Source organism: Leptidea sinapis, chromosome Z (assembly GCF_905404315.1).
Source record: "Leptidea sinapis chromosome Z, ilLepSina1.1, whole genome shotgun sequence".
Taxonomy (NCBI): domain Eukaryota; kingdom Metazoa; phylum Arthropoda; class Insecta; order Lepidoptera; family Pieridae; genus Leptidea; species Leptidea sinapis.
The window spans coordinates 22443459-22461580 of record NC_066312.1 but is presented as its reverse complement, the minus strand read 5'-3'; the positions used below and the strand labels follow the sequence as shown (position 1 = coordinate 22461580).

At 33.6% G+C, this 18122-nt stretch overlaps 1 protein-coding gene across 1 annotated transcript in view; it reads right to left on the bottom strand.

Annotated features, from left to right (window-relative positions):
- Positions 1 to 18122, bottom strand: part of LOC126978987 (uncharacterized) — a 185115-nt gene that overhangs the window by 5808 nt on the left and 161185 nt on the right. The window contains exons 8-12 of the mRNA XM_050828125.1: positions 12003 to 12133; positions 10552 to 10675; positions 7054 to 7193; positions 4239 to 4392; positions 541 to 790 (exon numbers count right to left, since the gene is read on the bottom strand). Of these exons, the coding sequence (XP_050684082.1) occupies positions 541 to 790; positions 4239 to 4392; positions 7054 to 7193; positions 10552 to 10675; positions 12003 to 12133 (799 nt within the window). The remainder of the gene's footprint in view (positions 1 to 540; positions 791 to 4238; positions 4393 to 7053; positions 7194 to 10551; positions 10676 to 12002; positions 12134 to 18122) is intronic.

Below are 18122 nucleotides of genomic sequence, written 5' to 3'. Positions count from 1 at the left end.
GACATTTTTATTTTATTATTTACAAAATTCAAATGATGTGAGTTTTCTTTAGTGTTAATTCCGCCAATATTTGTCTTTAAACAAATCGACACGTGTTTCGCCTCTAAACGAGGCATCCTCTGGACGTGTTGTCTCGCCAAAATCTGGCACGAGACTGGTCTTATAAAAAAAAAATTGCACTATATTACCGTATGCTTAAAAATAAAGAAAACGATATCATATTATGCTATTAGCAATTACGTTATTGTAATAAGTTACAAATATCTTTTGTATTTGCATCATTTCCTTAACGCTTATCTACCTTACCATAGCACCTAACAAACTAATTTGATTTCTATATTACAGCCACTGTAAAATACTGTGTTTTATTGAATAGACTGGCCGTTGAGTTTCTTGCATGTTCTTCTCACGAGCTCGATTTTTTTTGAACATATGGTAAATTTAGTAATTTAATTTAAATAAATATTTCTAGTGAATTTGCAAAAGCGCTTACTTTAAGGCTAATTGAATAAAGTTTATTTGACTATGTTAGATACTTACTGCCAATGCGACAAATGATGTTTGGATCAGCAAAGTTCATCAACATGATAGTTGGTAGCACATAGTTTGTGATATCATTGCTATCAATGCGAGTAGCCATCTTCTCAAACACTCCAAGAATTAGATTGGTAACTTTGATGTCACCGCTATATTTTTCTTGAACTGACATCAATTTTTTCAAAATATTATCATGTATGACATCATCTGGAAGATACTGTGCCACATTTTGTAGAGCTTCCAATGCGGCCTTCTGTAATTAAATTATTATTAAAACTTTCGTGAGGTATTATTTTTATTTATTTTTATAAGCAAATTAAGGACAAAAGCACATTTACATTACAAAAACACAACTCTTGGACGATTTAACTACTGCACATGAAACCCTAGAAGAATATAACATGGATACACGACCAACCAACTTTTGCGGTATGAGGGGACTGCTTGTCAGATTATGATTTAAGTGGTATAAGCTATATATATAATACTAGCTGACCCAGCAAACGTTTTATTGCCATATAAAGTAATAAGAAAAAATCAACGATCAACAAAAAAGGCACATAACTTGAAATTTCACTATCACAACGGATAACACAAGTAAAGAAAGTTCTCGCGCACGTAGCAGTAATCGTCACCCACAAAGATAAAAGGATGCACTCTTTGTCAAAGGTATCAATCGACATAGACGACATATTGGTTGTCAAATGACAAATATTATGATTAGGTTCGGAAATTTAATTTGTGACAAAACTTATGATTTATTAATCTATATGAAAATAATCTGATAGATATTTAAAACTGTAGTTATTCTACCAACTATAGTTAGCTAAAATTAAGTTCTGAGAGATATAAAGATTCTAATTAGTTATTTATTTTTAACTATTCTTTCAAATTGATTTCTGACGGGGACACATCAAAGGAAGATCAAAATTTTTGTGTTTATTTATTTATTTCCGAGAATTTTCATATCTATTCCCCTTTTAAACCTTCCCTGGACTTTAATACGAATAATTCAAGACCAAAATTAGCCAAATCAGTCCGGCCGTTTACGAGTTTTAGCGAGACTAACGAATAGCAATTCATTTTTATATATATAGATAGATATAAAATTGTCTTGTCGCGGTGTTTGTAGTTAAACTCCTCCGAAACGGCTTGACTGGTTCTCGTGAAATTTTATGTGCATATTGATTAGGTCTGAGAATCAAACAACATCTGTTTTTCATCCCCCTAAATGTCAAAAATAGTCCACCCCAAATTTTTTTTTAATTGTTACATGAATTATTTATTTTTATTATTATTTTAATAATACAACACTAAAAAATACAAACAACCCCAAATATTCAACCCTCTACAATCAACACCTATTTTAGTATCGCGATTTTTATAATATTCTATTTCATCCACATATCCGCAATAAGGTTGCTAGATGGCAATCGAATACAATAATTGTAGTACGATAAATTTTATGTATCTACGATACGGCTGAACTGATTTGGCTAATTTTGGTCTTGAATTATTTGTGGAAGTCCAGGGAAGGTTTAAAAGGAAATTTAGAATAAACATGAAAATACTCGGATTTAAATAAAAACAACAATTTTGATTTTCCTTTGACGTGTCCCCCCTCGTTCAGCAATCTAATTAAAAGAATAGTTGAAAATGAATAACTAATTAGAATTTTTATATCTATATGTCCATTCATCCTCTATATCTACCGATACCTTAGACAAAGAGTGCATCCTTCTATCTTTGTCAGTGAAGATTACCGCTACGTGCGCGAGAACTTTCTTACTTCGGTGAGACATTTCAAGTTACATGCCCTTTTTTTTTGTTGTACTTTAGTGATAGTGACACTTTACTGCTAACTGCGCGAGAACTTTTCCCATTTTGATTAATTACAGTTAACGATGCCGAGGAAAAGACGACCTGAGTTAGGCTCGCAGTCAATCAAATATGCGAAGAGCTACCTCGCCTGCTAACCGCAATGATCACCAGAGAGAGACAGCTCAAGAAAATAGTCGCATTGATATGTCAGAATGTTTCTTTAGTGAGTGACAATGAAGTAGATAGGCTTAGAATGCAACGACTTCGTGCCCTGAACGTAGTGATTAAATTCTCTTTAGTGCACATCAAACACAACAACAGCGATTAATGATCCGGTAATACATTATTGACAAATCGGTAACAATTGGGCAAATGATAATTATTTTTAAATATTTTAAGGTGTTATAATACAGTGATGAATAAACTGGATTATGATGTGCTGGAGGGAAAGTAAAGTTGCCTCAATTGGTGCTACCACCAGATCCTTTACGCTGTTTATTTTCTGGGATAAGAAATTATTCTAAGCGCTTCTTGGCCAACATTCAGAAATATAACAGCTGTTTCCAGGGACATCGTTTGGCGCTACACATTATACAGGATAATTTTAAGCCCATTTTTAAGGCATTAAACGATAGTGCCTAATATGTAAATTTCCCGTGTCGCGGTGTTTGTTACCTTGTTGTCCTACGAAATGGCTGAGCCGATTTGTGTCTAATTTTGTGTGCATATTGGGTAGGTCTGAGAATTGGCCAACATCTATTTTTCATAATAATATCCCTAAATGATAAGGGTGACCCACCCCTAAATATATAGTTTTATTTTTATTTTTTGACAAGTTTTCTTCAACTTCAACAACTTCAAATTTTCATCCATCTACGATCAACACCTATTTTTGTATCGCGCTTTTTATATTATTCTGTTCCATCCACAGAAATAGGGTATATATCGAATATAATAATTATTGTAGTACGATACATATTATGTACGATTTAATAATAATTTTATAGGTCTGAGATTCGGTCGTCATCTATTTTTTATACCCCATAATTTTAATTATTGAATTTTTTCTTATTACTTTATATGACAATACAACGTTTGCTGGGTCAGCTAGTATGAAATAAAAATGACAAGTGAATAATTGAGTGATACAATAAATTACTCCAGTGAAAGAATCCAGTCAAATTACTTATGAAATATCTTCAAAGAATTACATGTAAATGCTCAATGAATAATGTTTAAAATAACGTACTCTCATAATATTTTAATTTTGTTAATATTTCCAATTTTTATTTTATTTTACGACAAAATACTATATTTATACAAAAAAAAAACACAATAGGCTGAATTTGTATATTTATTAAAAATGCAAAAGGGCGCGTTTGGCTTTTTTTGTGATTAGTATTCTCTTCGATGTCTCGCACTTTACTGAAAACACCATATTGCTTACTGAGGTCGCCTAGCAAGACACAGTACATGACTACAGAGGTTAGGGCGTGGACGCCCCTCATCCAGTGTCCAATGGTCAATTCCTCCAAGGAACTACTTTGTAACAGTTTTCCCAAAGATATCAAATAAGAAACCTCATATAACAATCACATGTTTATAAGAATATTAGTATATATAGTGAAAATAAGTTTTGTAAGATTTTGGCAGAATCACCAAGAAAATATTTTTAATTTCTTATTACATCTTCCGAGATAGACCTTCCTCCAGTTTTGAAGACGATCGAAAAAAATAACGAGAGCGTTTTGCGTAAAAAATATTACATCAAAGAAAAACTGCACATAATTTCATTTAGTTTCACAACTATCGACATGGCACTGAGTGATGATATTATGTTGATAAATTGATATTTATTAAGTAGTATTACTTATACTCACCTGAGTTTGTTGAAGACTACAATCTAGCGAGTAGATAAGCATTGGTACCAAGTCATTTTTTATCATTTCCGGGTTACTTTTCTCCATTAGAATTGGAAGATTCTCCAAAAGAAGCACGGTGAGGCGAGCCAATCTTGCCGAATAAATGACTCGTCTGGAATAAAACTTTTGTTCTAAGTTCTTGTAATTAACAATTATTTAGATTAACGTTAATATATTAAAGTAATCAGAAGATTACTCAATGTAACATAAGTAATAAGGAAATCACTGCAACCCAAATTAATGAGAGTTAATAATGATTGTGAAGGAAAATTCAAGGGCTTTAGATAAAAGAAAGAGAGAGAAGTATCAACTGTACCACAAGTTGATCCACAGCCAGGAAAACATCAAACGATATGCTCATCTAAGAAAAAAAAATCGATATATGTCTTCATAATCAGAGCGTCACTCCCGCTATTTTTCAACATCTTCAACAACAACAAAAAGCAGTGGCAACAATCGAACGGCGCTAGGAATCAGACACCTAATAAAAATATAACAATAAATCAATAGAACCAAACTTCCCTAAGCCGGCTGCTCCCCGTGGGGATAACGACCGCAAGTCCAGCAAACTAAAAATCGACTGAAATAAGAGAAGAAACATAAAAAAGTCTCAAGAATGGCATATTTAAAGTAATCATTGGCATCACAAACACACACTCACGCCTTTACCCCGTCAAGGTAGGCAGAAACAACAGACACTTGCTTCTATCCTTACAAACCTCACGCGCTTCTTCTCATTCATTACTCTTTTCAAACATGCTCCGGATCCTTTCCTTTTTCCCTCAAGACGTCCCCCATTAGGTCGACGAATGTTCTACCAGGCCTCCCGCAGCGGACTTGCCCACACACACTTGCCATATATATTTTATTTGTCATATTTTCTGCACTCATTCGCGCTCCACGTGTCCAAACCAATCCAACTTTCGCAACAACAACACAATTTATTGAACTGACATTATCTATGAACTATGCCATAAATTTTTATAAGCAATTATATGAAAAATTAACAAATGCAGTTCATTGCACTATTACAACCGATAACATAGCAGGAAACTTATATAGAGAGGGCTTGAAAAAGCTGGATGTATAAGCCTATACCCGAGAATGGGTTCAAAATAATAATGATGAAGTCAGTATAGTACATATCCAAAGCGATTAATACAAGTATTTTTTTATAAGGATGTAGATAAACATGATATATATGATAAATAAATATTTACATTATTTTATAAAATGGCGTCTATTTGTAGAATAATATTATTCCGTCAAGATAACTTTATGGTATTGGTATACTTTTATAGAAGTTGAAGTCATAAGAGACTTGGGTATTATGCTTGACAGGAAATTGACTTATCTTTACCCCATAGAAAGTGTAATAAGCAAAGCGTCAAAATTATTAGGTTTTATTATGCGACAAGGTCGAAATTTTAAAGAAGCCAAATCAAAAATCTATCTTTACAACAGCCTTGTCCGCAGTCATTTAGAGTACTGTAGCGTTGTTTAGCGTCCACATTATTCAACACTCTGGACTGGAGCATGACCAGAAAAGGTGCATGTGGCATCTATTATACTCAGTGAAGATTTACAAAACCTAAAAAAAGACTGAAAGACCTTAACATGATTACTCTTGAACAAAGAAGACAATTTTCGGACTTAAAGTTTTTATATAAATTGCCAAGAAACAATTTAGACTGCCCCAGTTTACTACATAAAATTAATTTCCGAGTACCATACAGATAAGGCGCCTATTTCTGCCGTGAAGCAGTAATGTGTTAGCATTACTATGTTTCGATCTGAAGGGCGCCGTAGCTAGCGTGAAAATACTATGCAAATGAGACTTAACATCTTATGTCTCAAAGTGACGAGCGCAGTTGAAGAGCTGCTCAGAATTTTTGGGGTTTGTCAAGAATCCTGAGCGGCACTGCATTGTAATGAGCAGGGCGCATCTAATCTGCTCGTCTCGTCCCTTATTTTCATAAAAAAAAAAATTAAAAATATAAGATCCATCCCCACAATATGGACCGACGATCTGGTCAAGATCACCGGAATACGTTAGATGAGGGCAGCGCAGGACCGGTCGTCGTGGAGATCTTTGGGGGAGGCCTTTGTCGAGCAGTGGACGTTTTCCAGCTGATGATGATGATGCAGATATCCCCGTACTGCAATTACTCCGGTCGTGCCTTCACGCAATAGAAGAGTCTTTGTCGCCAACTGCACTGACCCTCGCTTGTGCAAAGTAATAAATTCAGTTCGTTAATTGATATAAATATTCATTCCCCTAACACTAATCGTAAAGTAGTTATTAGTAACCTAGTCAGTCAGTAATGAGTGTTATAGATTACTTTGTGATGTTAGTTATAACATAACATATTTACTCACAACTTACCTTTTTATTTTATGATATATTTATTTAGATTTTTGTTATATTTAGTTGTAATTAAAACACTTATTATTTGTTTTCCTAGCTATCCGTAAAACAATTCTCATTTGGTTATTGTAGACTTTTAAATTATATTTGTATATTTTTTCAGGTTTTTTTTAACAGATAAGTGAAATTAAATCATTTTGCATACCCTGTGCATGTAATTTAAAGTGTTAAAAGTTTAAGAAATATTTTTATTAATATCGCTCGGTAGACCAATAAATAAACAAATAATTTAATTGTTATTATTATTGAATACAACGCAAAAATTTTAATGTAGTAAATTAAAATAAATTTAAATCGCGATATTGTTGTACTATCTACTAATTAATTATGAGTGAGGCACCTTACCTTAGAACAGGATAGATTTTTGATGAATATTCTTCATTGGTAGCATCCTTAACCAGCCAAAATATTGGATGAAGTACTGGCTCAATCATCACCTTTGACTCTGAATGTAGGACCGGCCAAACGTTAAACCATCGGAGTTTCTGAAAAATGTACTCGTATAAGGCCTAATATAGGGCAAACCCATCCTACCACTCCTTCTGATACAGTAAAAAAATTGTAACAGGCATTACTTTGAAAAAAAATGGGGGCATAACAGGCTCGTGGTCTAGTTGCCCGTTGGGAAGTAAAAAACTTTATCATACCTGGACATCCGCAATATAAGAGGTGAAGCAATACGTTGCCGCAACTATTTCTTAGTCGGATCCTCAAAGTGGCTGGCCTCAATGTATGATATTTACATTTGGGATATCTACATTTGGGATTCACGTCAGATCTCCTCACTTGATCTGTGGTTCGTGAGTTCTCGAGTAACTCACCACCGATCATTTGGAATGGTGATCCTTGAAATCGCCGAGAATTTCTACCTCTAATTTTTCTGAACGTATACTAGATCCAGTAAATCCAATTATTTTAATATTTTTAATGACGATTCAAAAGTGCGGGAAGGGGCGGGAGGTGGAGTTTACTCCTTAAGCACGATTATCAATATGAAAAATTAATATATATTTTATTCTCTGTTGCACCGAGAATTCTTAGAACGATATCCATATTGATGCAACTTACCTTGGCAACTATATCCACATATTAACAATGATACAGTGAGTGAAGTGAATGAGCGGGTGTACTCAATCTCCATAATTTTGAAGTAAAAAATGCAATATTCCTAGCGGAAATCGAACAGGCAACCCGTGGCTTTATATCACATTATACAGGAATATCACCAACTGTAGAAGCTCGTAATGTGCCATACAAGTGAGTCAAAATCGTCTGATGATATTGTTAAACAAAAGTGTATTAAGCAATATTGTTCCAAATTTATCAGACTTTTATCCGTGCTACGAGTAAAACATTACATCTATGATTAAACAAAACACATCTGATATCTAATATTTATCGAGAAATTCCAAGACACCGTGTTTCAAGAACTTCAAACAAGTTTACACAAAGTAATTGCTTTTGAAAACAGCTAAATAATATTATTTTTCCCGGGGCTCCTAAGTAAGTTGAAATTAATAATTTTACAGAAAAATAGTCATTTCTTGAAGTGAACATAATATTAAAAATATTTTCCTTTTGTTATTCAGTCTTTAGTAGCAATTTTATTTTCAACAGTACGGTTTCTGAATACTGTTTTACTGTAAAATGTAATGTAAAGAAAATTATTTTAGCGGAGCGATCGTTTCATGTTTTGCCACAATTGGGTTGCAATTAGTAAGCTTACAAATAAAGAATTACTATGAATAAGATCTAGTTTCATTGCAATATTAAAATGATAACAATATTATAACGATTTGTACGATCCGTCCGTACGATGTTGAACTATTAATTTTTACCAAAATCTGAGTTACTCTCAAGTCTCGCAAAAAGACGTTTTACTTCAATAATTTTATATATTTTGGTAACTCTATTTATATTTTGCTTCATATTTATAGAAATATTTTTTGATGAAATTTCTATTTTTCAGTGTTTCTCACTAAATAATTACACTTTTAATGCTTAATGGTTCCTTTTATCCCATACTGGAATTGATGCGAATTTTTTCAAATGGCATACAGAAATATTTTTTATGACAAAACGAATATTTATATTTTTACATTAATGATCATTTAAAGCTTAGTTAATCTTAAACGAATATAATAAAAAAACACGAAATCGTTCTAGACTTTCTTTTTTTGATTCTACGCAATCTTGGTAATAAATTAATTGATTCGTATGTATTTATACACAATATATCTATTTTATTCCAATAAACTGTAATTAAAATATATCTTATCACGCAACATTTATGTACAAAAAGAGAGTTTCCTATAGTGAGATTTCTGTTAAGAGCATGGGTTTTTCGTTAATAACATTGTATAGTTGCTATCGAACACCCATAACATCAGCGAGCTGATCGGAATTAGGGCTACATTTCACCGGGACACCACAACGGTCCGCTAGCTATCAAACACCACCACCAGACACCATACCGACACCAGGGTAGTGACGCGTCCGAGCTGGTCACGCCACCAAATTGGCTGACACTCTAGAGCTGTATACATTATTCTTGATAGCGGTAACTGGTTGCGCCCTGGTGATATATAGCCCTTCGAGTAAATCTCAATTATGGTTAGTTTTCGCATTGAATTATTTATGTACGATTAAAATAATTTCAAATCATTTGCTTTCCAATTCTGGCTCGAATTAAAGCAATGATCGATAGCAGCTATAAAGGATAAATGCTTATAGCGCTACTCGAAAAGATAATTTCATTTTCTTCCCTGTGTGATACTATGCCGTAAAAGTACCTAATTGAAAAGATAGCGAAAGCTATTAGTAAGATTATCTAGAGGGCAGTAGATTAATACAATGAATATTTTAACGACATCGACATTTTTTATGCAAGAAAGCATAAATACAGGCACTTAGTTAAATTTAAATTGTATAATAAATAATGTTTAAAACTGTTCGCTTAAGAAAACAACTCGTAAACTTAGTTTATAAGTAGTTGTTAAGTACTAAGTTTATGAATAATACCTATATAATATAGTGATAAGATTGTTTATGACCCCACTATCATTAGTAAGTAGAAGATAACGGGGTTGATGGTATAAATACCTAATTATTTTAACAACTAGTTATAAGTAACACTGTTTGTAACATTACATATTGTTCTTAATTAAATAAAATAAAATAATATAAAAAGATACCTACTTCAAATCACGTGAGTCTCCTGTTTGCCCCCTCGTATATATATTATATAAACGCATTTTGAATGTACCCATATGATATAGTGCCAATGAAAGGGAAAAATTCGACAACAATGACTACAAACAATAGATCCAAGTTGATGGATAAAATGTTCTTATCTACCACTATTATAAAGTTATCTAATGAAGGGCTTAATAAATAAGAATGCGAAAATAAATATAAACAAAAAGTTCAAGTTATTATCAAATAATTCCTCTACATAAAACAAATTAATGATTTGACACAAAGGAAATAACTTTACAATATTGTGAAGCCAAAAGAGCCTTCTTACGGTTTATAAGCTTTGCAAATTATTGGCTTGCAAAAAAACATAGTTATCATTTTTGTCAGTAAAAATCAGAACACTACAACAAAGTGTTTTGCCTATTACTAGAGACTAATATAAGTGACATTGGGACATTCTAAGTTAAATGATTAAGACTTAGTCATAATATAATTCCTAATTAATAATGATTAAGCCTGTTTGGGTATAATATGCTGTAATTTATTTGCTCCGTGCACCCACTTTAACATACTTATTGGACGCAAATTGTATTTCCACGATAAATTTGCAAACAAGGCTTCGCGATAATGTTATTATAGACTCACCCTTGGAATGTCGGGTAGCGTTTTCACGAGAGTTTCCACGTAATATTCTGCTCTAGCACTCGAATCTTTGTATAAAACCTTTTCAAAGTTCTCCAGAGCTTGGATAGTAGGTTCAGTGGCATTCCTGAAAAAAATTTAATAAAATCATGAAGTTACAAAATAATCAATGTTATGCAAATACTTTAATATAATATATTATATACAGCAATACAACATTTGCATTTGCACAATTTTGTAATAATTTTTCATTCCGAGATTTCGGGTCAACGCCATGTTGTCACAAGGCCAGGATCACCTTTTGCCGCTTCCTACATTATGTCCAGTTCCTGTAATAAGCAAAGGCTGATAGTATAAAAACTACGAACAATAATCAGCCTACCACGTACCACTCCTTATCTCAACATATTTTTCTGTACTACCTACGAGTGTCCGTATTTTATTTAGGTACTATTAAAATATTATACCTTTTTTAGTTTAAAATAGAGTAAGTATAAATTTTTGGGGTAAATTATTTAAAATCCGGTACTAAGGTATTTAATGCATTTAACTATGTACCAAATCAACGTTTATATTGTTGTTTATTTATGTGGGATATTTGACTATTCCCATTGCGCCAAGCAATGAACGGTTATTGAATGACAAGACGGCTGGTAATTTGTACAGACGGTAATTTTTTTATAGAAGTTGTAAAAACGTTCTTTCCACACAGATGTCTTACAGACAGTCATCGGTAGCCCTCTCATCTCTTGGCAATTATCCATCAGTAAAATGACATTACGTTTGGTATTTATAGAAACAGTCAAATACGTCGTAAATATTAATGGGTGTATCAAAAACTATCCGTTTCTTGTAAATAGGAACCGGGCATAAGACAATAACACTGACCTCGATACGCGTCCATAGTTTCTTTTCTAAAAATTGAGACGCTTTAGAAAACTGGCGTAAGACGGAGATCAATAGAGCGTATTTAGACTTTGCTCAGACTTATCCAGCAATATTAGTCGAAGTCCGTATTTAAAAATATTGCTTTGAGTGCGGACAACTCAGTCTTACTTACCACATAAGTCTACAACAATAACAATAACAATTCTTCAGCTCTGCTCAGTTTTACGTAGGTAAAGTCTGAGCAAAGTCTATAAAGACTCAGGTCATATCATCTCTGTCATAAGCAGAAGACGCCATAAACATATGCTACTTCAGGGGCCTAGTCGATTGTGTCACTCAAACATGCTTCTGTGATTGATGATTAGTAAGAACAAAAACAATTCATACATTTTTCTTAATAATTAACATAATACCTTTAAATGTATAATAGTTGACGTATTACTAATTATTGCTTCGAGATATTTACTTATATATGTCACATATCATAAAATATTATGTTATCAGGTGTACACACCTGTTTCCTAGATAGTTATTGCTATTAAATAAAAAAATTTTGAAATACTAACCGGAATAGTTTTATAAGCGGCAACATCGCTGTGGTCGGCCGGTTGTGTGCATCACGATCTAGGAGGCGAGGTAGCGCTTCTTCAAGACTAGTCGGTGCTCGATTTAACAAGGTCGCAACGCTGCGGTCCAGCTAATTAATAAAAATGTCCAATTAAAATTTGAGTGATCGGTCAAATACGGTTTGGTTCCATCGTAGAATATTAAAACCCTACATTATTATTTATTTACTTTTGTGATAGAAACATTATTGTTTTATATTTAAACTAGCCGTTCCCGCTCGCTGAACTGGGCGAATTTTAAAAGGAAATAAATTAATGAAGGAACTTAGCAATTCGATAAATAAACTATCAAGGATAAATTTTGCATTGAATGGTGGTAGGTTCATGTCGATACGATCATTGGTTTAGGCGTGATTGAACCTCAAACAAAGACCATTTTCATTACATATATATATATATATACTGATTCGAGTCGTTGACTGCGAAAAGTTTACTTATCGTACGCAAATGTTGTTTAATTGCGAAAAGTTTGCTTGTCGCACGCAAATTATACTTTGCACGTGCAAATTTCGAAATACCAAAAATGAACTGAGATTGACGCGTCTGGCAGTTCTATTTAATAAACAAAATTATAATTTAAATTACAAAAGTTTAAAAACGAATATGGAGTCGGAAATAATACATTAATCGTCGCATTTGAGCAACTCGTGCGACGTTGTCGATTGGTCATAAATGCGAAGTTGAACGCACGAGCGAACCGGTCATTCGTTTGAGTGCGCATGCGGGAAATGTAGTAACTTGTCGCAATTGTTGCACAATATACTATTTCAATACAGTTGTTATACTCGTATGGCGTATATCACAAACTATTATTATCTTTCATTTGCTAAATCAATCATTAATTTTGCAGTTTAGATTAAATTTATAATACAATTTAAAAAGATAAGTAGCGTGGACTTTTCATACATAGAATAAAATCGAATAGATTTAATACAAATAAAAATGCTTGAGTAGCTGTCTTAAGTATTGAATTATCAAAATACCTTTGAATGTTTTGTTTTGTCATAATTCGAATAGACTTACTAAAACTATGCGTACAACCCCATTGCCTAGATCCGTTTTTAAAATAAGTCCAGTCAAAAGGGGGCCATTTCCTGAAATATTCATATTTTGTATTATAAATAGCAACATTATTTGCTATTTTTCTGTTTATCTATGTACCTACGTATGTTTGTCGAAATAATCATATTTAACTCTTTGATTTGTTTGTCCTATTCCCCACAACTATTTCGTAAACGTCGTGTGATATAGTGACGGGTGTATAGGCCTTTGCTGTCACCGAGCCAAAGGCGCGGGGTTTTAAAGTAATGCGTTACTACTGGAACACTCTTATAGCACATGTCATATCCAATGTACCCAGTATTTTTATTAAAATGGCAGCCATTTTAGAACTTGCCTCCTTGCCTTTAATTATTTGTTATTATCACTATAGACAGACGGATTGATGGCTAGTGGAATCTCAGCAATATAGTTAGTTAGTTACCTTTAGGATCTAAACAATTTGTTATGTTTCTAAAGTGGTAACCCTCACTTCTAGGATTAATACACAAATTAAACTAAAACGTTATCGTTCATAAAATTATAAAACTAAATTTTATGAACGATACGGGACTCAAACCCTAACCTTGACAATAACCTTTGAGGGAGTTCAGATATATAAAAACCTGCCCACAGAAATAAGAAATGCCAAAACATTGACTTCTTTTAAAGCGAGCCTTCAAAGGCACATACTCAATAATTATGAAATTTTTCAATAACATATGTAGGTTGTTTTATGTCTTATTTGTTTGCCTAACATTGAATTGCATTCTGTACCCACCATAATCATTGTTTTACTTTACTTTGTAAAATATTAATTTCTCATGTAAGTGACAATAGGTCTTAATGAGAATAAAGTTATTTAAACCAAAAAAAAAAAACCTAACGGGACTAATCACCTCTAGCGTACCGTGCGAGTGCTCTACCAACTGAGCTAACCGTTCGAGTGACGTATTGTCATAAAATCTTGTATGCTTTGTTCAACTCTCAGGTTGGTTGGCTTCAACTTCATCTACAGGATCAGCTTAGAAATAAAATGGATATCGTATCCGAGGTACTCGAGAGTGCAGAGAACGAATTTGGGATCATTTTTGAAATCCAAGATGACCGCCGCGGAAATTTATGATTTCAACAATATGGATATCGTATCCTAGGTTCTCGAACACGAAACATAAGAAAATATCAGTATTTTGATGTGTTCTTCTTCACTGCATAATATTAATGCAGCTGCTCCATCTTCATGGACTGGTGATGCAAATTAGAACGAAAGTGTGAAGTGTTATATTATAGATAACTTAGAAGAAAAAGGAAGCTATAATGTCTCGTTTACTACATGATTCACAAAGCTTGTGCATATACATAGCAAATAGTTGGATATTTAGCTGGTTTTGTGGTCAGATTTCTATGTCACCACTATGGGCCATTTTTGGAATCGATGTCCTCTTACCGCGGCATCACGTCGCGCGTGTGACTCAAGCACATCTGACCAATAACTATGTTATAAACCTAGCTTGGCTGAGACGGCTTAGATTAATTAATTAGATTGGTTAAAAATACGCAATTATTTTTATACTTTTAGTGCATATTATATCTATGGTTTTAGAATAGTGTTCTTGAAGTCGGTTGTTTTATTTGTTATTTTTTTTTTTTTGATTTTAAGTGAATTTGAAGTACACAAATAATAAATTTCTCTAAATATGTCTTGATCTACTAAATTTAAAGCAATGCAGCAATGAATGTAAGCGCATAGCAATTCTGCCACAGATCGCACCCTTACTTTAAGTCGTTAAGTAGTTCCATTGGTCATCATATTTGACTACGACAATAACATTATCATAACGACGTTGCGGCAGGTGACTCAAATATCCGGATAGCATAAAAAAGATTCGACCGAGTATCGTTTATTTGCTCCTAAGAATAATTTAAGGGTTTCGTTACTTTGTATTGGATCCCATAATCAGAACTTAACCATACTCTTACCAAAGTACCTTTGAAGTATATCCTTTCAAATAAAAATAAAAATGGCGTGCGTACAAAGTACTCATGTCAGAAGTGAAACTTCTTTGGAAAACTAAATTTACAATCTCGTTTATATTAATTATCTGTTCTCTAAGCCAAATGTTTTCTGGCACGATACAACGCTAGTAGGGAAGATGTTCTACTTTTTCGCGGTCACGTGCTAAACCTGCATGATACAACGCTAGAAGGGAAGATGTTCTAGTTACTCGCGGCTGTGCGCTAAGCCTGCACGATACAACGCTAGCAGGGAAGATATTCTACTTATTCGCATCCGCGCGCTAAGCCCGCACAAGACAAATCTAGTAGGGAAAATGTTCTACTTACTTGCAGCCGCACGCTAGATCTGCATGATACAACGCTAGTAGCGAAGATTTTCTACTTACTAGCGGTGTGTGCCATGTCCTTTATGCACTGCGTTCGCTCACTCTATCTCAATTAGTCTCAATCTCCCTCTCCCTCTTCTTGGATAAAAACGTCCCGCACTTTCGTGACACTTTATTGGACACTGAATTTAAAGAATGATCCAAAATTCGTCCAAAACCCTCGAGAACCTCGGATACGATATCCATAATGTTGAAATCATAATTTTGCTCGGCGGCCATCTTGGATTTAAACAAGATTACGCGCGCTATTAGGGATGCAAGCTTTTTTCCAAACATCGATATATACGGCGTACCGTTGATATCGATATTTTTAGGTGCCGATATAATATAAATTAAATTGGTTTCCCGATATATCGTTGCAAGCCTACGCGTAACCGAAAATCGTGACGATTTGCTTATATAATTTCTCTCATACGTCGATAAAGAAGTTTCAATTTAATTAAAAAAAAGGATTATCAAAAAAGGTTCACGCGGTCGAAAGTTTTGAGGTAACAAACAAAAAAAAACATACCGACAAATTGAGAACCCTTGTTTGAAGTCGGTTAAAAAGAGTGGCCGTTTATGTTCTCACGAGCTCAACCTTTTCCGAACAAATTATAAATTCAGTAATTTAAAAGAAATATTCATAGTGACTATTCAAAGCGCTAAGTTTAAGCCTAATTGAATTTTGACTTTGAATCCTTACAACATCGTGTGGCGTCGTACATTATAGCCTCCTATCAATATCTACCAATAAACACAAAAAGCTGTCCCAGCGGAGGAACCCGGGGTATATAGTACTTTCATAGCTGGCAACATATTTTTTTAATGGCGTCTGTTTTGCTTACAAAATATATTGCTGTTTTGACGAATGTATTAGCTTAAATTATAAGTTGTGTAATAGTACTTAGGTGTGAAATGTGATTTTCTTATCATAATTTTTATTATAAGACGCTTTGTGACACCCTGCACAGCAAGTAATTTTTCAACTAAATTTCGCGCACTGATTGTCATGGAATTTGACAGCGTGACACTGACGCGGCGGGAAACGTATGTAGTCTTAAAAGAGCACATTGAAAATGCTTCATTTCGCTTGGGCCTACTCACGTTCTAAGATCCTGTAGATGAAACCACAACCTGAGAATTGAACAAAGCATATAAGATTTTATGACGATACGTCACTCGAGTGGTTAGCTCAATAGAGCAATCACACGGAACGCGAGATGTCATGGATTCGAGTGCTGCATCGTTCATAAAATTTTGTTTTCAAATATTATTTGTGTACCTTTAGTCACGAACGAGTAAAAAAATAAGGACTCCGTGTCACCTTACATAACAGTGACGCACCAAAACAAGCCGGTAAACGTGTAAATACATAGCCCCACGCATACACATAATAAAATAAAGTCGTATTTAAGGATATATGATTATTTAAGGGAGAAAAAATTGTGAAGTGAAAAGTAAAGTTAGAAATGGTATACCCCGTAACCGCACACACACTAGCATAAAGGTGCTTCACTTGCTAATATCATGGCGCGGAGTCCTTCTTTTTTTACTAGTCCGTGCCTACAGTATAAGGAATCCTACAAAGTCCTATCCTTATAACTATACTGCCACATTTGAATTTTCTATTTCAATCAAGCTCTTCTGGAAAGTAAAGATTACGGATCGGATCGCGACTGTTTGAGATTTTATTTCTCGAAATAGTTATTATATTATATTCTTCGAAAAATACTTAAACGTGGAACGTGATTTTTAATGTTATATCTCAGAAAACAGGTTTGATCTGAATTCTTAGTGTTATATTTATCTTTACAATCGTTTATATTATACCCGCATTTTACCTGAAACTGTATTCAATAAATTTTCTAAGTAACACATGTAGTCTTGATGTCTGAGTATGCATCACTTTACATTATTGTAATTAAAATGATTTTCTTCCTTGTTTTCTTGTTAACCGTCGAAAAAAGGGAGGAGGTTTTCAATTCATATTTTTTTATGAAAGACGTGGAACTTTTTACAGAGTTGTCAGATTGTGATAATTCTTTTTTTTTTTGGATAGTATTCCCCCAGGTTGGAAGGAATCCAACCCTTAGAGATATGAAAACAGGAGATGATAGATTGTTAGTATAATATCTATACACATAACTTTATACAGAATAGTCTGATTTTGATAATTTCTTTTTTTATTGGAAAATGTATACCTCGAAGTTGGTCGCAATAAATTTTGGTAAAAAATTGTAACGCACTAATGAAAATAAAATTACTCACACGGGGTTAAAAAACAGGAATGGTTTGTTGTTTACTCACTTATTGGAATGTATGACCACTCATAACTTTTACAGAATAGTCCAATTTTGATAATACTTTTATCGTTGGATAACCCAATTCTCAAAATTGCCTGCAAACTTGGTATTTCGAATGTAACCTACCTTCTAGGACATAGGTGTCAGCTAAGAAATGGATTTAAGAAACTCCTCCCCTATGGGGGTGAAAGGGGGTTGTGTGAAAGTCTTGTTTTCGAAGTTAGAGACGTGAAAATTGACGTTTAAATACTAAAAATCTGTATAATTCTTTTTGGAAAACCCCTTTTAAGGGTGGTAAAATAGGGGGGTAAAGTTTGTTTGGAAAAGTAGAAACT